The 22,184-nt window shown below is 43.6% G+C and overlaps 1 protein-coding gene across 2 annotated transcripts in view; it reads right to left on the bottom strand.

Annotated features, from left to right (window-relative positions):
- Positions 1–22,184, bottom strand: part of PPME1 (protein phosphatase methylesterase 1) — a 64,468-nt gene that overhangs the window by 24,046 nt on the left and 18,238 nt on the right. For both annotated transcript variants that reach the window (XM_077451355.1, XM_077451356.1), the window contains exons 7-13: positions 15,442–15,596; positions 11,750–11,840; positions 11,090–11,155; positions 10,861–10,999; positions 8,244–8,373; positions 8,074–8,118; positions 3,137–3,201 (exon numbers count right to left, since the gene is read on the bottom strand). In XM_077451355.1, coding sequence (XP_077307481.1) covers positions 3,137–3,201; positions 8,074–8,118; positions 8,244–8,373; positions 10,861–10,999; positions 11,090–11,155; positions 11,750–11,840; positions 15,442–15,596 — 691 coding nt within the window. The remainder of the gene's footprint in view (positions 1–3,136; positions 3,202–8,073; positions 8,119–8,243; positions 8,374–10,860; positions 11,000–11,089; positions 11,156–11,749; positions 11,841–15,441; positions 15,597–22,184) is intronic.

Genomic DNA, 22,184 nt, shown 5'->3' with positions numbered 1-22,184 from the left:
TTACTACAACAATAGTAAGCAAGTAAGGAGATATCTACAAGCAGTGTTCATTAGGGTTTTTTTATGCTGATTTACATGGGACAAAGTTGTGGGGGAGAGTTTACAACCACTTTAACCATTTAAGGACCGGCGCATGGCAATGTAGGTCGGTGCAATGGCTGGCACCGACAGGCACAAGCACGTACATGTACATGCTTGCCTTCCAGCGGGTGGGGGGTCCGATCGGACCCCCTTCCGCTGGATGTGGCAGTCTGTTTCACTTCAGGAGCGATCCGGGATGAGGGGATGGCCGTTGGTTTCTGGCCATCCCCTCTCGATCGCTCCTGGCCAATGAGAAGCTTCCTCCCACTGTGTATAGTAAACACAGGCAGGGAGGAAGGGATGTCATTCTCCTCGGGGCGGTCTTATTGACTGGACTAAGAGGAGAAGTGAAAGTAAGTGTGCATTCACACTACACTAACATGTAGGCACACAAAGGCACACAAACCCCCTCCGATCCCCCCCCCCCCCCCAGTCACAGTGTCACTGATTGCAGTGATCATTTATTTACTGATCACTGCATTCAGTGTCAGTTGTGACAGTAAAAATTGTCAGGGCAGTTAGTTTTAGGTCCAGGGTAGCCCCCTACCACCCCCCAATAAAAGGTTTAACCCCCTGATTGCCCCTAGAGTTAACCCTTTCACCCCCTTTTGCCAGTGTCACTAAGCAATCATTTTTCTGATCGCTGCATTAGTGTCGCTAGGTAGCTAGTTATTTTTTTAGGTTCACCGCCAGGTTTTTATAGCGCTAGGTACCCCGATATACTACCCAATAATGGTTTTAACCCACTGATTGCCCCTAGTTAACCCTTTCACCCCCTTTTGCCAGTGTCACTAAGCGATTGTTTTTCTGATCGCTGCATTAGTGTCACTGGTACCGCTAAGTAGCTAGTTATTTTTTTTAGGTTCCCCGTCAGGTTTTTATATAGCGCCAGGGACCCCCATATACTACCTAATAAAAATTTTAACCCCCTGATTGCCCCTAGTTAACCCTTTCACCAGTGATCACCGTATAAGTGTTACGGGTGACTCTGGTTAGTTTGCTTTTTATAGCATCAGGGCACCCACCATTTATTACCCAATAAAGGGTTAACCCCCTGATCACCCGCGGGTGATATCAATTAGGGTTTAGGGTCAGGGTCTGCGTCGCCCCAGGCAGCGCTAGGTTAGTGCCAGTACCGCTAACACCCATGCGCAAAAAGCATAATCCTCCCGTAGTGGTATAGAATCTGAACAGATCAATATCTGATCTGATCAGATCAGATCTATACTAGCGTCCCCAGCAGTTTAGGGTTCCAAAAAAACGCATTGTTAGCGGGATCAGCCCAGATACCTGCTGGCACCTGCGTTTTGCCCCTCCGCCCAGCCCACCCAAGTGCAGTATCGATCGATCACTGACACTTACAAAACACTAAACACATAACTGCAGCGATCGCAGACTCAGGCCTGATCCCTGCGATCGCTAACAGTTTTTTTTGGTAGCGTTTTATATTTAAATCCGGAAGGAAGTGCTTGGTTTTCGGGGTCCCGTACGTGGCTAGGCTCCCAAAAAGTCCCCCACATGTGGTATCCCCATACTCGGGAGAAGCAGCAGAATTTATTTTGGGGTGTAATTTGACTTCTGCCCATAGCATGTGTGAGCAATATATCATTTAGTGACAACTTTGTGCAAAAAAAAAAAAAAAAAATTTTTTAATATTCCTGCAACTTGTGGCAAAATATAAAATATTTCATGGACTCAACATGCCTCTCAGTAAATAGCTTGGGGTGTCTACTTTCCAAAATGAGGTCATTTGGGGGGGTTTTGTGCTATTTTGGCATTTTATGGCCTTTGAAACTGTGATAGGTAGTGAGGAGTGAAATCAAAAATTTGCACCCTTAGAAACCCTGAAGACAGTGATTGGTTTTCGGAGTGCCGTACGCGGCTAGACTCCCAAAAAGTCCCACGTATGTGGTATCCCCGTACTCAGGAGAAGCAGCAGAATATATTTTGGGGTGCACATATAACTATGGCATGTGTGAGCAATATATCATTTAGTGACAACTTTTTGTAAACTTTTATTTATTTGTTTTTTTGTGTCATTCAATCACTTGGGACAAAAAAAAAAATATTCAATGGGCTCAACATGCCCCTCAGCAATTTCCTTGGGGTGCCTACTTTCCAAAATTGGGTCATTTGGGGGGGGGGGGGGGTTTGTACTGCCCTGCCATTTTAGCACCTCAAGAAATGAGATAGGCAGTCGTAAATTAAAAGCTGTGTAAATTCCAGAAAATGTACTCTAGTTTGTAGACGCTATAACTTTTGCGCAAACCAATAAATATACGCTTATTGACATTTTTTTTTACTAAAGACATGTGGCTGAATAAATTTTGCCCTAAATGTATGACTAAAATTGAGTTTATTCGATTCTTCTTATAACAAAAAGTAGAAAATATATTTTTTTCTCTAAATTTTCGGTCTTTTTCCATTTATATTGCAAAAAATAAAAATCGCAGAGGCAATCAAATACCATCAAAAGAAAGCTCTATTTGTGGGAAGAAAAGGACGCAAATTTCGTTTGGGTACAACATTGCATGACCGCGCAATTACCAGTTAAAGCAGTGCAGTGCGAAATTGTAAAAAGACCTCTGGTCCTTAGGCTGAAAATTGGTCCGGGGCTGAAGTGGTTAAACACGAAATCTTTTTCTGACATTTGTTGGTTTCAAGTAAAATCTTTATTTGCTAGAAAATCACTTAGAACATTATATACATTTTTAGTATATTTAGTAGAGACCCTAGAGAATAAAATGGTGGTTGTTTCAATATTTTATGCCACACTGTATTTGGGCTGCAGTCATTCGAGTTAATTATTTTGGGAAAAAAAAATGACACTTAAATTAATAAAAATAAATAAATAAAAAAACTAACCAGTAAAGTTAGCCAAATTTTTTTTTGTATAATGTGAAAGATTTTACACCGCGAGAATTGTGATCTTTTTATTCTTAAGCAAAAAAAAATAAAAAATTGCGATTCTTATTTTGGCCAAAATCGTGCAGCTCTAGTATACTCTACTAAAACCAAAATGCCACAAATGATTAGGCTTTTGCTGGTTACTTACTTTATCTGGGGCATCTTCATGTACAGCATGACCGCACTGTGGGAGGACCTGCATCTGGAACTTTCCTGTTGGGAGAACAAAGAAGATGCTGTAAACAACTTCCATTTTCATTGTAGAGAGCGAAGGGAAAAAGTTGCAATAAATGTCAGATCTGAACTGCTGCCTGCGTCCCGCTGGGGAGATTACCCCCTCATTTCCTGTCCTGATGACAGAGATGTGTGTTCAGTTTATGTTGTTTACAAGGAGGGCTGTGGAAGGGGCTGTGTAACCACAGAGCAAACTAAAGTGGGTCTTTCATGAATACCTCACATCATCCACTACTTATTGTATAGGAGCAATAAAGACCCCGACAATGGCTGCCCATAAATCGCATACATTCTCCAAGCTCAAACATGTTCTTTAGCCTCTTATTTGGCAGTTATACGACGTGGGGGAGGAGATTATTTTTAGCGTGTGATGAAGCTATGAGCCCAAGCGTCATATGAAAAACACACATCCCCAGCTGCTGTTTAACCACTTCACCCCCGCAAGGTTTTTTCCCCCCCTTTAATGACCAGGCCATTTTTAGTGATACGGCACATCGTTTTTGTTAACTGACAACGACGATGTACACAAATAAAATTTAAAGAGGAAGTAAACCCTGATGAGTTTACTTCCTCTTTCATTCCCTGCAAAGGTAAAGCATAATGGACTACTATGCATCGCATAGTAGCCCATTATGTGTCACTTACCTGACACAGGAGCCAGCGAAGTCACGCTGTCCCCTGTAGTCCGCCACATCCATCTTGCTGGTGGCGTCTCGCAGCTCCGCCGCTGTCATTCGGCGAAGCCGCGATGACGTCACTCCCGCGCATGCGCGCGGGAGTCGACAAATGCGGCAGCTCCATTTTTGGAACTGCCGCGTTCAGTGCGCCTGCGCGCCGCTGTCTACGGCGCATGCGCCATAGACAGCCGTGCCCGTTTTCGGGCAAATATCTCCTAAACCATATAGGTTTAGGAGATATTGCTTGGACCTACAGGTAAGCCTTAATCTAGGCTTACCTGTAGGTCAAAGTGGTTTGTAAGGGTTTACAACCACTTTAAGTCTCTTTTTTCCCCACAAATAGAGCTTTCTTTTGGTGGTATTTTATCACCTCTGTGTTTTTTTATTTTTTGCACTATAAAACATGTATAGCAAATGCCGTGAGACATAAAAAATTGCAACAATCTTCTTTATATTCCCTAGGATCTCTGCTAAAAAAAATAATGTATAATGTTTTGGAAAGTAATTTCCGAGCAAAAAATACTGGATTTTAAAGGGTTATACACTTGTAAACAAAAAGTGCCAGAAAAAGCCTGGTCTTCAAATGTTATTGTGCGTTTTTTTTTTGTTTTGTTCAACCAGTGGGTTAAATGAATAAATTACCAAATTCCCCATCCACTTCCACTGTGTGGAACTATTGTGTTCTGACAGTGGGGAGACTACACTGATCGGTGAACATTTGCTATAATGAATAACCCCAAAAAAAAATATATATATATATATATATATATATATATATATATATATATATATATATATATATATATATATTAAAAACAAAAATTTCTTTATCAGTTTAGGCCAACAATTAAAAAAATAAAAAAAAATAATAATTGCTCTGACTGGGGGAAGACAGAGATCCTTGCTCCTGTGGCCAATGCACAATATGATGTAAAGGTACCTGATTTCGCACAATAGAGCTGACCTGCCACGGTACATACCCTCCATCAGATCCGCTAAAGTCTACAGTGCCCAGTAGCCAGCTGGAAAGAGCTTGCATGATTAACCCCTTGCCAACCGCCCAACGTACATCAGAGAAAAAAGAACCCGCTGCTCCAGGCGTATGTGATGAGCCTGAATGGAACCTGACCAGTGCCAGCCCCGGCCCGCCTCCAATGAAATGCGTGAAAATAAAAAAGAAAGGCTGCACATCCAGAGGTTCCAAATGCCTTTATTGAATCACCGTAATGACACCAGCAAATAGTCAGGTAGACGCGTTTCACACATATATCCTGTGCTTAATCATCAAGCACAAGATGTATGTGTGAAACGCATGCAGCCTTTCTTATTAATTCCAAGCATTTCCACGGAGGCGGGCCGGGGCTGGCACACCTGGTCAGGTTCCATTCAGGCTCATCACATACACCTGGAGCAGCAGTATCATTTTTTTTTGTTTTTTCTCTGATGTACGTTAGGCAGTTGGCAAGTGGTTAATCATGCAAACTCTCTTTCCAGCTGACCACTGGGTGCTGTAGACTTTAGCTTTGCAATCTGTTCCAGAAGAAGATCTGATGGCGTGTAATCAAGTAACTAATCAACAGATTGCACTGCCCAATGGCCAGAAGGGAAGAACATGCACATCTAAAGGGATGCCAGGGATGTGTTCTTTCATATAACACACAGGCAAGCATAGGTCAACTGCATAGTATCAACTGGGGTGGTTTCATGGGAAGAAAAGAGAAAGTCCACAGCTTTGTTCCAGGTAAAAATTTAAGTATGGGGGATGAGTGATAATGCTGAAGATGGAGGGATCGACAGGAATAGCCCCACTCTGAATAAGAAATAGAGGATCAGCAGATATTTACTATGAAAAAGGTAGTAAATAAAGAAACTTTGAGCACAAAGTAAGTGCAATTCATTTTAGAGCTAACGACACAAAAAATGTTGGGGGTTTACTGACACTTTAAATTTACTGGTTTCTTACCGCATTCAACTGACTGCTCTCCCTCACCGTCTGTCCTTTTCTTGGTGAGGAAAGGAGCTCTGTACGTTCCTTATCTGGACTGAGTGTTGTTGGTGCCAAACACAATAAGACCGTATGCACACTGGAGGAAGCTTTCTCAGATAGGATAGCTTTACTAACAAAACTTAAGGCGGCCATACATCCATGTATGGACACCCTGGTTCTACAGAAGTCAATCTACCGATCTAACCAGCCTGCCTGTTTTTTTCCACTCTATTAGTGCCTATTTTATTCACCGATCATTGTAGTCTCCCCACCATCAGAACACAATAGCATAGCGGAAGTGGTTGGGGAATTGGGGAATTTTTTTCTCTATTTAACCCACTGGTTAAAACAAAAAAAACACATACGCACACATTTGAAGACCAGGCTTTTTCTGGCACTTTTTGTATACAAGTTTATAACACTTTAAAATCAGTATTTTTTGCCAGAAAATTACTTTGCCAAATATTATACATTTTTAACAGAGACCCTAGGGAATAAATTGTGCGCAGCGGTTTTTCAAATACACCTTTAGAGGGAAAAAAAACAAACAAACAAAAAAAAAAAAACACAACACCCATATACCCCAATTTTTTTGTTAAATGTGAAAGATGTTATGGCAGCACATTCAAATTTTGTTACAAGTTACCCGTTTAGAGTTACAGAGGAAGTCCAGGACTAAAATTATTGCTTTCGCACTAATGTTCGTGACGATACCTCACACGGGTGATGCGAACACCATTCATGCATCCTTGCATGACTTACGAATGCGTGTGGAGGGACGGGGCGCTTTACTTTTCCTTATTTATTTTTTTACATTTTTTTTTAATCCCTTTTATTACAAGGAACGTAAACATCCATCATTGTAATACAAAGAAGGTTAAAGTCCTGTTTATGGAGAGAGACCCCAAATTTCTTTTACCTTTAAAAGCAATAATAATAAAATAATATATATACACACATATATATATATATATATATATATATATATATATATATATATATATATATATATATATATCCACCCTGGAACGGAAGTGACGTCATGACGTCACTCTAGTCCTCCAAAGCCATAGAGGTGATGAAAGAAGAGTTTTGGTTTGCCTCTGGGACCAGCCGGCCACACCGTCTGATCAGTAAAAACGGTAAAGCCAAGAGACACCAGCGAGCAGTGGGGAGGGGGGGGGGGGGGTCATGTTTACGTCACCTCCTGCCATGTCTGAAAGTGTTACAGGGGCTCATGAACTGCTCAGAATGCTTTCTTGAAAAAAAAAAAAAAAGAAAGAAGGCCATAACCCCGGTAAGCCACTTCAAAGCTGCAACCTATGTTCCGTGGTCTCTAACTGTATGGTCTGCCTTAGGGCACTAGCTGTTCCAATAACAGCTGAATAGCAATGCCAAATCTCTGCACTGAAAATCAAGTTATAATAATGATTGTCGGGCACAGTGGTGTAGTGGTTAGCACTCTCACCTAGCAGTAAAAAGGGTCGCTGGTTCACATCCCAACCACGACACTACCTGCCTGGAGTTTTCATGTTCTCCCTGTGCCTGCGTGGTTTTCCTCCGGGTACTCCGGTTTTCTCCCACACTCCAAAGACATGCTGGTAGGTTAATTGGCTTCTGTCTAAATTGGCCCTAGTATATTAATGTGAGTTGGGGACCATGTACAATGTATATGTAAAGCGCTGTGTAAATTGAACATTTATAAAACAGCCACATAACACATGCACCTTGATAAACACATAGTACCGTGTATGACATCTGTCCACACTCTGGTTACCCAGCAATTAGCACTGAAAACTGTCAGCCATTTCAGAACACCACCATGGAACTAAGCAACACCAAGTTGAATGGTGTCGCTTCTTAGGCCTGGTTCACACCTATGCAGGTGGTTGATTCCAGGTGCATTTTGCATTTTTCAATACATGTTTTAGGTCCATTGAGGTGTTATGTGAAAATAACCCATAGGAAACCGTGGTTAATGGACTGTAGTGTTTTTCAGCAAAACTGAAAATGTACTAAAAAATGTGAACCAGGCATAAATGGCTGACAGTTTCCAGTGCTGTTTGTTGGACAACTGGAGCCCCAGCAGGCATCAAAAAAGGTGCTATACCTTTATCAAGGTTAAAAAAAGAAAAAATAATACAAGGATATAGATATGTAGATTAGAGCACAGAGTAACATTCTTACCCTGCATCTGTCCTATTGTGAGGTCTTTATCCAGTCTGTCAACCCCTAAAAGAAGGTCAAACAAGATAAATGAACACAAACCAACTGAAGATACCGCTTACAGAACTGAGAGCAGAGCAGAGAATGAAGAGTGGACCATACCATGCACAGTGTGGAGGGGGGTGGCTTACCTGCCAGGAGGAGCTGTTTTGGGATTGGACAGCTGAGGAAGAGGTTGGAGAGCCCTCGGAACCAGCCGTCCCAGTATTTCTCAGTTTTGGACAGCTCAATTCTCCAGGTATAAGGACGCTCTTTCTTGGTCTAAAAAGGTGAAAGTTTTGGAAAAAAAGATGAAGCAAAATGGAAGCTGAAAGGTGCTCTATACACACACTCGCTGATACACAGACACCACCCATGGACATCACAAGACATATTTCGACAGGCAAAGATATAGAACTTTGCTATGGTTGTATCAGGTTGGCCAGTGCTTATCAAAACAAGTAGAGTCAAATTTGATGCCTGTTCATGTTTACGGCTTATAAAAGGAGGGGGAAAAAAACAAAACAAAAAACAAAACACACAACAGAAACCTTGTTGGCAGCTATTCCCTTACTTGAACCTCATAAAGCGGTGTCTGTGACCCGGAGACACAGCATTGACACTAAATTTACCAGATTAGAAGGCGGTAATCTACAGTCTATAGCAGATGCATCAGCCCTGTCCTCAGGGCCCACTAACAGGTCAGGTTTGCAAGATAACTGAAATACATCACAGGTGAGATCATTTGCTGCTCAGTGATTGCAGTATTCTAGTCTGCATCTCCCCAAGGTAATACATAAAACCTGGCCTGTTAGTGGGTTCTGAGGACAGGGTTGATGACCTCTGGTCTATAGGACCCTTAAAGTGTTACTAAACCCAGGACCCTGCATTCACTATATCTGGTCTCCCACAGTACCCCAAAAAAATGGGAATGCAATTATTTTAGTAAATATAAATAAATACCATTTCTCATCAGCAGTATGTAGCAGTCTTGTGACTTCTATCAGTGCCTGGTTAAAGCGGAGGTCCACCCAGAAATTGAACTTCCGCTGATCATCTGGTTCCTCCCCCCCTCCAGTGCCACATTTGACACCTTTCAGGGGGGGGGGGGGGGGGGGGGGGGGCTGGGGGCAAGATACCGGTCTAATGCAGGTATTGGCTTCCGGCAAAAGGTCGCTGCAGTATCCACGGTGATCTAAGCCATGTCCGGCCCCTCCTCCGCTATGCACAGTAGGTAACCAGGCTGTGTCTTCACTTCCCGATTCCCTTACTGAAGATGCCGGTGCCTCCACCCGGGAGCCAAGGGACAGGTCGGCTTCGGATTGAGGACATTGTGGGTGTGGCCCCTGACGGGAAGGGGGGGGGGGTCATATTTAAATTAGGGAGTGCACAAGTTTAGTCAGGCCTAGGGCAGCACAAAACCTAAATACAATACTGGAGGGCGCCCTGGACAGGTAAGTGTCAGCAGCTACGGTATTTGTAGCCAACTTCATTTTTTTTTCTTTTTAGGCGGAACTCTGCTTTAAAGCATGTAGGAGGAGTTTTCATTCTCCTCTGATTGTTCCAAGAGGCTGTAGGACCCCTGACCCTCTGTTTAGACAGTGCTGATTCGCCCTGTTCTGATGACATGCACTCTCTGAAGAAAAAAAAAAAAAAAAACTCTTTAGCAATACACACCAAACTGAGCATGTGCAGAGTGCCCCAAGGCTCCATATTATCAGCAGATGGGTTGGGGACAGTGGAAGAAGGGGAGTATAAGAGAAGACAGGATCAAACAGCCAGAGGATTAACCCCTTAGGTTCCACAGTGGGCATAACATGCATGCTTTACTGTATACAGACTGATTTTACTGCTGTGGGTTTAGTAACACTTTAAATACCTTATCCAACATGCAGGATAGCGGTTCCTCACATTAACCTAAGGTATTACACAGAGGAGATTTAAAAGGGGGTTTCAGTCTTTAGATCACCAGCGCCGCCATCTTGGATGTGAGAGGTCGGCTGTGACTTCCTGTTTCACAGCCGCCTCCCCACTGCGCATGTGAAAAATGCGGCGCACTTTCAGACTGGTCCCGCAGCCTCCGAGGACACGTGGGAATTCTGTCTCACCTAGGCAAGAAATGCAGAAGTGGGAGCAGGTACCCATCCGAAAAAAGGTACCCGATCACAGGAACAAAAAAAAAAAAAAAAAAAGACTTTGGTAGGCCATATATCAAACCTTCATCTCTACTCCTGATCTATGGGGTATATTACTAAAGGCAAGTAGACTGTGCACTTTGCAAAAGTGCAGTAGTTTCAGAGCTTAGTAAATGAGGTAAAGCGCCACTTCGCAAAGAATGCTCAATCACGTGCAAGGAAAAAAACAAACAAACCAAAAAAAATAAAAACAAAAACAAACAGATAAATAATAATAAAAAAAACAAAACAAAAAAAAAAACACAGCATTATTCACATGATTGGATGAAGGAATTCAGCAGAACTTCTGCTCATTTACTAAGCTCTGGAGCAACTGCATCTAGTCTATTTGCCTTTAATAAATCACCATCTATATCTTTTACTTTCCTTGTGTTGAGACAGATGCACACCTTGACTGCCTTTTAGCCCTGGAACCAAGAACCCAACTACTCCTCTGCCTCTGGGCTTTAGATGCTGTGTGAACCACGGCCATCAGCTTCCGATCTAGAATCTTCTCACCAGGATCACTCGGACATTTTCCCACCCACTAGGGTCAAAACAATGGAGGAAGAAATACTCCAACACTTCCATCTACCTCAGTATCATCCTCCTTCTTCCTCTTATTAATGGAGTGTCCTCCATTTTCCTCCTCATCCTCCTCCTCCTCCTCCTCTTCTTCGATGATACCTTCTACTATAGCTTTGGGTCCCTCAGGACTTGAGTCTTCTTCACATCTATAGAGCAGAGAGGAGGTTCTCCAAATGAATAAAATTCAGGATAACGGCAGGGGGCTCCAGACAGACATGTTTCGGCTCAATACTCACTGCTTGATCTGTCCGGCCATGGAGACCCGGGCTGAGTCCGGATTCCTGATCTGACCGCTCTTCACACTACGGAAAATAAATGAAGATTATTCTAAGCCCCTGTACACACGGTCGGACATTCTGCCAACCAAATCTGTTGGATTTTGTCCGACGGATTGTGTTCGAAACTGTTGCATACACACGGTCGGACCATGTTGTCGGATAATCCGATTGTACATAACGTGGTGACGTTATTTCGTTACGACAGGACTACGTTCAGGCTAGTAGCCAATAGCTTTGGTCTAGGAATTTGATCATGCGTGGCACTTTGTCCGTTGGAGTAGGCTACACATGATCGGAGTATGTCCGATCGGACCAGTTTGTCAGAAAATATTTCCAGCAAGTTGGAAAATTGGGGCCGACGGATATTCCGACGGAATCAGTCCGATGCATACCACACACAGTCAGATTATCCGACAAAACAGTCCGATAGGACACATTCCATCGGAATCTCCGATCGTGTGTACAAGGGCTAAAAGGTTTTTGTGTTATGCGTTCTATACAGGCATAAAAAAGCACTAATAAAATGTTTATGCATTTCTACAGTCACTTTATATTCAAGTAGGAATTTGCATTTTTTTTGTAACATTGATAAAACGGAAACCACTAGTTATCACCGACCTCCATTCTATGGCATTCTCCAGCGATTTGAAGGTTTTGGGGCGGCTGCGGAGGAAGTTCTGCATACTATTTAGTGCATCCATGGCTGTGCCTGGAAAACAAATGTGAAGTAAAAAAAAAAAAAGTAATTAAAATTGGACTGCACGTGTCTGCTAATGAACAGTGGATGTTGTGAAACACGTAGTGCATAATGCAACCAATCAGAAATCGGTTTACTGCCGCCAGTCCATTTCATAAAGTTGACTTTTATTGGTTGCTATGGGTACATCATTTATCACTTTCCTGCTGGCACTTTTTTTTTTATTGAACAAGCTTGTTGGTGTCCTCTCACCTCCAGGCCTCTGGAAGGAACTTGTGCAGAGCCCAAGTGAAGTATGCCAAAAACAGGATGTGACAAACAATGCAATGTACGTTTCTGCAGTTTTAAAATACCCAAGGCACTTCAAGGGCCAGGCTGAGGGATAGGCAGGAGAGGCAACAGCCTTGGCCACTTCAGCAGGAAGGGGACACAAAAATGGCTGGCAATGCAACCAAGACCATCTTTTCATATAGGCACACCTGGGCCCTGCCCAGGGGCCCCAGGTACACAGAGGGCCCCTTCAGCCCCCACCCCCCCCCTTCCAGGCGGAGGTGATCACTGCGGTGGGTGAGGGAAAATAACTGGAACTGATCTTGTGTGGCTCTCATTGCAGCAGCTAAAATCCAAACAAAAGATCAGTTGCAGCAATTTCCCCCCAACTCGTCGCAATGATCACCACCTACTGGCCACATGCGATTCCCCCACTGCCCCCAGTACGGATCATTCCCAGACTCTGTTCATTCATAACTGAAGCATACCAAACTAGATTTACTATGCGCCGGTATATTATCCACTTTGAGACCGCCCACATACTGCGGCAGGGTGGCTCTACTGCGCGAAATGATGTACCTGTGCGTAGTTTAAGGCAAATAGATACTGTGGGCAAGTGCCCGATGCTTGACACAGGAGCGCACGCAGGGGGACCGTGGACTCAATGTCCGCAGGCCACTCGTGATCGCTGCACAGATAGGCAGGCCAGGGATCTGCCTATGTAAACAAGGCAGATACCTGTTCTGACAGGGGACAACATGGAGATCTGCTGTTCCTAGTGATCGGGAACAGCGATCTCTGTGTTGTTCCAGAACACCCATCCCACACACAGAGCACACCATGGGAACACAGTTAACCCCTTGATCGTCCCCTAGTGTTAACCCCTTCCCTGTCACTTTAGGTCAGATTTGTCTGACGTAATCCTGGTAAAAATTGCAGATCACCGTCATTAACAGTAAAAAGACATTTAAAAAAAAATAAAAATAAAAATAAAACGTCAATAAATCTTTGCCCTATTTTAGAGACGCAATAACTTTTTCGGAAACCAATATACGCTTATGGCGATTTTTTTTACCAATAATATGTAGCCTAAAACGATGAAGAAATTAGTTTTTTCAATATATATTGTTTTTTGTTTTTTTCGCTCTTTTTTGTTTATATCGCAAAAAAAAATAAAAACCGCAGAGGTGATCAAATGCCAAAGAAAAGCTCTATTTGAGGGATAAAAAGGAGGTCAATTTTATTTGGGTACGTCGCACGACCATGCAATTGCCAGTTAAAGCGACCCAGTGCCGTACCACAAAAAAAAAAAAAGGCCTGGTCATTAAGGGGGTAAACCCTTCTGAGGCTGAAGTGGTTAATGAAAAGGAGCCGCCATCTCCTGTTCGTTCATCTGCAGGGCAGCCGAGGCTGCAGAAAGGAACCGGGAATGGTGCTTTCTCAGTCCCTTTCTTGGTCTCAAAAGCATAGTCTGTTTACCCACTGTTTGCCGCAGATCACCATCTCCCTGCTAGGGGCCCCAGTGCATTACTTAGCCTAGGGCTCTATGATGCCATCAAGATGGCACTGAATGCAACCTATGCTTCTAAAGTAGTTCACAACCCACAGGGAAGAGGAGAAGGTGGCGGAGAAGGGGTGGGGGGTGCTAACACTAAGCAGCACTGACCTGTTTTAATATATTATCTGCTATGCGCACACATCTCCAGAAAGAGGGGCTCTGCAAAAGACGTTCTAACACACACACACACACACACACACACACACGCTGCAGCTGTCCCACATTAGCTCTATGAGAACTGAGAAATCACATGACTGCTGGTCGCTCAGGAGCAGCGACTTCCACTCCACTCCAACTCAGAGTACTTGGCAGGGGAGGGGTGGGCACAGCTGGCTCTCAGCCATGCACCAAAAAGGTGGAGCCAGCTGTCATTCAGGCAGCCGTGTGGACCCCGACAATATTGTTGGGATCCTTAAAGAGCCTAACACAGCTCTTCCCCGTCAGCCAGCTTTCAGCGGACTCTGGGTCACAGGAGGACAAAAGTAACACTACTCCTGGGACCCACAAGAGAACTATGGCCAAAAAAGCTTTGGCCATACTTGCATGCATCTCCTAAATTTTAATTTGGGGACCGTTTGTCCCTCCTTGGGCATACAAGAAAATAATTCCGATCTGTGATATTGTGCAAATAACTGGTGATCCTGCCAGTCCACCTTCTTGTTTCATTCTGATCAAGGCAAGGAAGCAGCACCATCTAGGGTTTGCCACCTGTCCAGGATTTACCCGGACATTTTCGAATTTTGAATCATATGTCCGGGGTTCCAGGCCACCACCTGAAACACATTATTCAGACCAGGCTGTGGCTCCCCAAGTAACCAATATAGTCACACGCAAATCTGTTTCCATCCTGGAGCTGCAGGCAGCTGTCTGAGGGCAGGCTTGGCGATGACGACAGCAAAAGCAATTTGGCCACACCCACTGTTCGTCACATTACTACTCTCCTTGTGGCACCCAAATATGTACCAGCTCCTATATCCTATAGTGTTTACTGAAAAAAAAAAAAAAAAAAAAAAAAAAAAAAAAAAATGAATTGCCCTGTGTTGGAGTTTGGTTTGAAGAAAAGGTTGAATCCCTAGCACCATCCCAACATGGTCAGGTTGCACCTTTTCATCCAGCTTAGAAGATACAGTGCTGATGCATGGTGTGCCTGTACTCATTCCTTCACAGCCATTAGGGGCACATCGCTGAGCTTTTACCAACTAAAGCAGCTAAACATTCTTCACTTGGCAATAAAGAGAGAACACTGTTCTGGCCTGAAAACCAAATTAAAGTGGAACTTCACAAAAACAACCTGATGCTGGGCTCTGCTGTTATGTGTAATCTGTTTATTAAGGAGTTATATGTTTACTGTTATAATGTGTATCTGTGTTTGCCTATGCTGTCTAGGTGTGCAGTATCTTTTCTCCAATTGTGCGTCTCCTAGGTATGAATTCCCATTGTTCATTGAGTCGCCTATTGTTTCTGTCTGTTTGCTAATCCTTCTGGAGATTCGTACAGGATGCGATTAGTCTTGTCTCGACTTTACTTAACCATTGTGGGACGTTTAACCCAATGTGTAATAGGTTTTTATCATTCAGGTGGTGACTCTCCTATTTTTGAAGTGTATAAAAACCTGTTTCTGTTTAAAGTTATTCCTTTGGTTTTTACCTCAACATCTTGTCTGTGTACAATGCTTGGGGTAAAGGGCAGGTATTAGCTACTGGTCTGCTGGAAGGGTTTGGATGGCAAGAGGCACTATTTGGCGGAAGCACCCAGTCAGGGTGCCAGGCAGTCCGTCACACTCACCTTCTACAACATCGATCATACAGAGTCCCAGCAAGCTTGGCACGTGATTAGCAGCTGCAGTGTGCACTGCGATAGCTCCACCCATGCTGTGGCCAATCAGCATAATAGGAGGGGGCAGGTCTCCATACAAGAGTTCCACCACATTCCCGATGTCCCTGTTCAAAAACAATGCCAAAATAAAAAAAATAAATAAAAAAAAAAAAGGGTTGGTTTAGCATCACAGAAAATGGAAAAATACAAATGCACCACATTTCAGCCAAATTGTGCACAATTCTGCACAAAAAATAAATAAAAATAAGAAAAAAAATCCTTGCAGTGGGGCCCATAAGCACTGCAAGGATTAAAGCTGTAGTAAACTGCTGGTGGTTAAAAAAAAAAAAAAAAAATCCTGCAAGGCAATGCATTGCACGCTACTAGCACATTATGAGAAACTTACCCTACAACGAAGCCCTCCAGTGCAGCAATGTCACTGCTGAGACGGCTGACATCTTCTCCTGGTCTTCCTTCCTGGTTCGCGGCCTCCGACTACATGAGTGGCCGGGGGTGCAATGACGTCACCACCGTTTCTGCCACCAGCTCTGAAGGTCTGGTCCTGTACACCTGACTTTTAGAGCGCATGCGCCAATGATGTCATCGGCTGCATGCACTCTTAATATCTCCTAAACTGTGCACAGTTTAGGAGATATTCACCGTCTCTACAGATAAGCCTCATTACAGGCTTACAGTATCTGACAAAAGTGAGTACACCCCTCACATTTTTTTTTTTTTATCTTTTATTCCATCTTTTAATGTGACAACACTGAAGAAATGACACTTTGCTACAATGTAAAGTAGTGAGTGTACAGCTTGTATAACAGTGTAAATTTGCTGTCCCCTCAAAATAACTCAACACACAGTGATTAATTTGGAAACTGCTGGCAACAAAAGTGTGTACACCCCTCAGTTAAAATGTCCATATTGGGCCCAAAGTGTCAACATTTTGTGTGCCCACCATTATTTTCCAGCACTTCCTTAACCCTCTTGAGCATGGAGTTCACCAGAGCTTTACAGGTTGCCACTGGAGTCCTCTATTTCCCATATTCACTTAGGGGTGTACTCACTTTTGTTGTCAGCGCTTTAGACATTAATGGCTGTGTGTTGAGTTATTTTGAGGGGACAGCAAAATTTACACTGTTATACAAGCTGTACACTCACTACTTTACATTGTAGCAAATTGTCATTTCTTCAGTGTTGTCACATGAAAAGATGGAATAAAATATTTACAAAAATGTGAGGGGTGTACTCACTTTTGTGAGATACTGTACTTGTAGGTACAAGTGGTAGTATAAAGTTTACTACCATTTTAAAATGCTTGTTAAATCTAGGGGGTTGCAGAAGCAGCAGGATTACCTGACCCCCATCTCCAGCAGGCTCTTCTCCACTCCGAAGCTCCTGCCTCGGTGTCTTTGCGAACAGTGCAGGGCTATCAACGCTGTGTTGCAGGGATATGCAATAAGCGGACCTCCAGCTGTTGCAGAACTACATGTCCAATGAGGCATAGCAAGACTCTGACAGCCACAAGCATGACACCCAGAGGCATGATGGGACTTGTAGTTTTGCAACAGCTGGAGGTCCGCTAATTGCAGATCCCTGCTGCATTGTATGCAGTGGGGATTAGTGTGCAACCACAGCCAGGTGCTGCTTCCAGGAGAGGTTGATGTGGACCAAATCACATGGAGCCTGCTGGAGAGGGAAGTCAGGAAAGTAGTATAGCCTAGTCTGCAACCCCTAGACACAATTACTATTTTACCATCGAAGTGTGGAAGGGCTCTCTGCAACAATATCTTTTTTTTTTTTTTTTTGCCTGGAGTTGAGCTTTAATCTTTATTTAAAGCCATTTTTTATTTTGCGCACACATATTGAAATGCAGAATTTACACATAAACACACACTTTAAAACCACAAAACACTATGGGGCTGATCTACTAAAACAGAAGCGTGCAAAATCTGGTGCAGCTGTGCATGGTAGCCAATCAGCTTCTATGTTCCGCTTGTTCAATTAAGCTTTGACAATAAAACCTGGAAGCCGATTGGTTTCTGTGCAGACCTGCACCAGATTTTGCATTCTCCAGTTCATAGCGCTGAATGGAAGGTCCCATTGAATTTGCTTAACAGAAGTGTATGGCTCAATACAGGTAGCCCTCAGGTGTACTGCGCTGCACCTGCCGATCAGTTTGAAAGCAGCCCAGAGTACCCAGTGCAAAACTAGAACAGATATGCCCATTGCTATGTGATAATAATAAAAAAACAAAAACAAAACACTGACCTTTAAAACACAACCTTCACTTCAGGAATCGCCCCACAGGAAAATCGCCAACTATTACTGTCCCAGGTGGAGTTCATTTGGTATCGCTCCGCCCTGTGACAGGAGTCGGAGCTATATACAAAGCATCGGCTCTGCTCCCTACTGAAGCCCCATGCTTCCTCTACTGCTGGCTCTATTCTTAACACCGATACTCTGCGGGAACCCACGATCTGGCCTTGCCGACCCACCGTCCCAGAGCAGGTTGCAGGCCACATCAATGGGCCAGCGGTTTGGCACCCCTGTATTAGACTCTTAACATCACCTCTGCACCCTGCTAAAGCCAACACAGGCATTCCCCACAACGTAGAAGTGATCAGGTGGCTTTACAGCAACCCAAATCTACTATATAGTCAGCAGCCAGAAGTTTGTTTACATGCCAGCATTGCCACCACCATAATAGTCATGGAGAAATCAGCAAAAGGACTACAGGCCCACTAAAGTGACAAATATTGGATTCTGGTGACTAATAATCAGTATATAAACTTTTTTATTATTTTTAAATTTTTACAGGCCTTAAAGTGACACCAATGGTAACAAGGTAACCCAGTTGTTACCTTGTGAAAGTAGCAGTGACAGTCTCACTATACTGTGCATCCGGAAAGTTACACAAGTCCATCCTATGTGTGTGATTATATGTCTGTATTACTTTGCATATCCCTGTATGTTGTGGTCGTTCAGGTGCTTATCTAATCGTTTTTTGAAACTATTGATGCCCCCCGTTGAGACCACTGCCTGTAGAAGGGAATTCCACATCCTTGCCGCTATTACAGTAAAGAACCCTCTAAGTAGTTTAAACCTCTTTTTTCAAAATTTTAATGAGTGGCCACGAGTCTTGTTAAACTCCCTTACACAAAAAGTTTTACCCCTATTGTGAGGTCACCAGTACGGTATTTGTATATTGAAATCATATCCCCTCTCAAGCGTCTCTTCTACAGAGAGAATAAGTTCAGTGCTCGCAACCTTTCCTCGTAACTAATATCCTCCAGAGCCTTTATTAGCTTTGTTGCCCTTCTCTGTACTCGCTCCATTTCCAGTACATCCTTCCTGAGGACTGATGCCCAGAACTGGACAGCATACTCCAGGTGCGGCTGGACCAGAGTCTTGTAGATCGGGAGAATTATTGTTTTATCTCTGGAGTTGATCCCTTTTTAATGCCAATATTCTGTTTGCTTTGTTAGCAGCAGCTTGGCATTGCATGCCATTGCTGAGCCTATCATCTACTAGGACCCCCAGTACCTTTTCCATCCTAGATTCCACCAGAGGTTCTTCCCCCAGTGTATAGATTGTATTCATATTTTTGCCATGTAGTTGCCCACCCCATTCATTTGTTCAGAACTTTTTGCAAGGTTTCCACATCCTGCGTTATTGCCTGCTTAACTTAGTATCGTTTGCAACTACAGAGATTGAACTGTTTACCCCATCCTCCAGGTCGTTTATGAACAAATCAAATAGCATTGGTCCCAGCACAGAACCCTGGTGGGACCCCACTACCCACCCCTGACCATTCCGAGTACTCCCCATTTATCACCACCCTCTGAACTCTCCCTTGTAGCCAGTTTTCAATCCATGTACTCACCCTATGGTCCATGCCAACGGACCTTATTTTGTACAGTAAACGTTTATGGGGAACTGTGTCAAATGCTTTTGCAAAATCCAGATACACCACGTCTACGGCCTTCCTTAATCTAGCTGGGAACTCACCTCCTCATAGAAGGTTAATAGATTGGTTTGGCAAGAACTATTCTTCATGAATCCATGCAGATTACTGCTAATGATACCGTTTTCATTACTAAAATCTTGTATATAGTCCCTTATCATCCCCTCCAATAGTTTACATACTATTGATGTTAGGCTAACTGGTCTGTAATTCCCAGGGATGTATTTTGGGCCCTTTTTAAATATTGGTGCTACATTGGCTTTTCACCAATCACCTGGTACCATTCCAGTCACTAGACTGTCAGTAAAAATTAGGAACAATGAGTGGTCTGGTAATTACTTGACTGAGTTCCCCAAGTACCCTCAGGTGCAAGCCATCCGGTCCCGGTGATTTATTCATATTAAGTTTTCCAAGTCTAATTTTAATTCTATACTATGTTAACCATGGAGGTACTTCCTGTGATACGTCATGAGGATAAACACTGCAGTTTTAGTTACTGAAGCCCCCCCGATTCCCCCGTGAAGACTGAGGGGAAGAATAAATTCAATACCTTCACCATCTCTCCATCCTTTGTAACCAGGTGTCCTTTCTCATTCTTTATGGGGCCAATGTGGGCTGTCCTCCCTTTTTCACTATTTTGAGTATTCTTAGCTCGTCATTTTTTCCACATTTTGTTCTGTTACAGCCTTATTCCAAAATGTATTACCTTATATACTCGAGTATAAGCCGAGATTTTCAGCCCCTTTTTTTAGGCTGAAAGTGCCCCCCTCGGCTTATACTCGAGTCACGGAGATCAGGTAGACAGACGGCGGCCATTCCACTATTCAAAAGCCGCGCCTCCCTGTCTGCGATAGGCGGAACACTCAATTTCCCAGCAGTCAGTGTTCCGCCTATCACGGACATCCGCTCAGTCTCATACTACGGACGAGGATGAGCGGATGTCTGTGATAGGCGGAACACTGACTGCTGGAAAATTGAGTGTTCCGCCTATCACAGACAGAGAGGCGCAGCTTTTGAACAGTGGAATGGCCGCCGTCTGTCAGACGAGGAGGAGAGGCTGCAGATTGGCACAGGTAGGCAGGGATGGACACAGGGATGGACGGGACACAGTGATGGACACAGGGATGGACGGGACACAGTGATGGACACAGGGATGGACGGGACACAGCGATGGACGGGACACAGCGATGGATGGGACACAGGGATGTCTCACCCTCGGCTTATACACGAGTCAATAAGTTTTCCCAGTTTTTTTGTGGTAAATTAGGGGCCTCGGCTTATATTCGGATCGACCTATACTCGAGTATATACGGTAAATTCATTATTTCCCCCCAAAATTCTACAAACAATACCTCATAATGACAATGTGAAAGAAGTTGGTTTGAAATCTTTGCAAATTTTATAAAAACGGAAAAAAAAAAAAAAAAAATAAGGTATGTAAGCATCACAGCCTTTGTCATGACACTCAAAATTGAGCTCAGGTGCACCCTGTTTCCACTACTCATCCTTGAGATGTTTCTACAACTTGATTGGAGTCCACTTGTGGTAAAGTCAGTTGATTGGCCATTATTTGGAAAGGCACACACACCTGTCTAAATAAGGTCTCACAGTTAAACAGTGTATGTCAGAGCACAAACCAAACCATGAAGACCAAGGAATGGTCTGTAGACCTTCGAGACAGGATTGTATGGAGGCACAGATCTGGGGAAGAGTATGGAAAAATGTCTGCAGCATTGAAGGTTCCAATGAGCACAGTGGTCTCCATAATCTGTAAATGGAAGAGGTTTGGAACCACCAGGATTCTTCCTAGAGCAGACTGCCTGGCCAAACTGATCGATCGGGGGAGAAGGACCTTAGTCAGAAAAGGTGACCAAGTACCGAATGGTCACTCTGACAGAGCTCTAGTGTTTCTCTGTGGAGAGCGGAGAACAACCATCTCTGCAGCACTCCACCAATCAGGCCTGTATAGTAGAGTGGCCAGACGAAAGCCACTCCTCAGTAAAAGGCTCATGACAGCCTGCATGGAGTTTTCCAAAAGAAGGACTCTCAGACCATGAGAAACAAAATTCTCTGGTCTGATGAAACAAAGATTGAACTCTTTGGCCTGAATGGCAAGCAACATATCTGAAGGAAACCAGGCACTACTCATCACCTGGCCAACACCATCCCTACAGTGAAGCATGGTGGTGGCAGCATCATGCTGTGGGAATGTTTTTCAGTGGCAGAAACTGATCAAGGGAAAAATGAACGCAGCAATGTACAGAGACATCCTTGATAAAAACCTGCTCCAGAGTGCTCTGGACCTCCGACTGGGGAGAAGGTTCATCTAACAGGACAATAACCCAGCACACAGCCAAGATAACAAAGGAGTGGCTATGGGACAACTCTGTGAATGTCCTTGAGTGAACCCAGCCAGAGGCCAGACTTGAACCCAAATTTAACATCTCTGGAGAAATCTGAAAATGGCTGTGCACCGACTCTCCCCATCCAACCTGATGGAGCACGAGAGGTCCTGCAAAGAAGAATGGGAGAATGGGAGATAAAAAAAAAAAAAAAAGGTGTGCCAAGCTTGTAGCATCATACTCAGAAAGACTTGAGGTTGTAATTAGTGCCAAAGGTGCTTCAACAAAGTATTGAGCAAAGGTTGTGAATACTTATGTACATGGGATTTTTTTTTTTTTTTTTTTTTTTTTATAAATTTGCAAAGATGTCAAAACAAATTTCTTTCAGGTTGTCATTATGG

This window comes from Lithobates pipiens, unplaced genomic scaffold (assembly GCF_037356315.1).
Source record: "Lithobates pipiens isolate NorthernLeopardFrog02 unplaced genomic scaffold, aLitPip1_a1.2 Scaffold_23, whole genome shotgun sequence".
Taxonomy (NCBI): domain Eukaryota; kingdom Metazoa; phylum Chordata; class Amphibia; order Anura; family Ranidae; genus Lithobates; species Lithobates pipiens.
The sequence above is the reverse complement of the archived record's forward strand: the minus strand, read 5'-3'. Positions and strand labels throughout refer to the sequence as shown.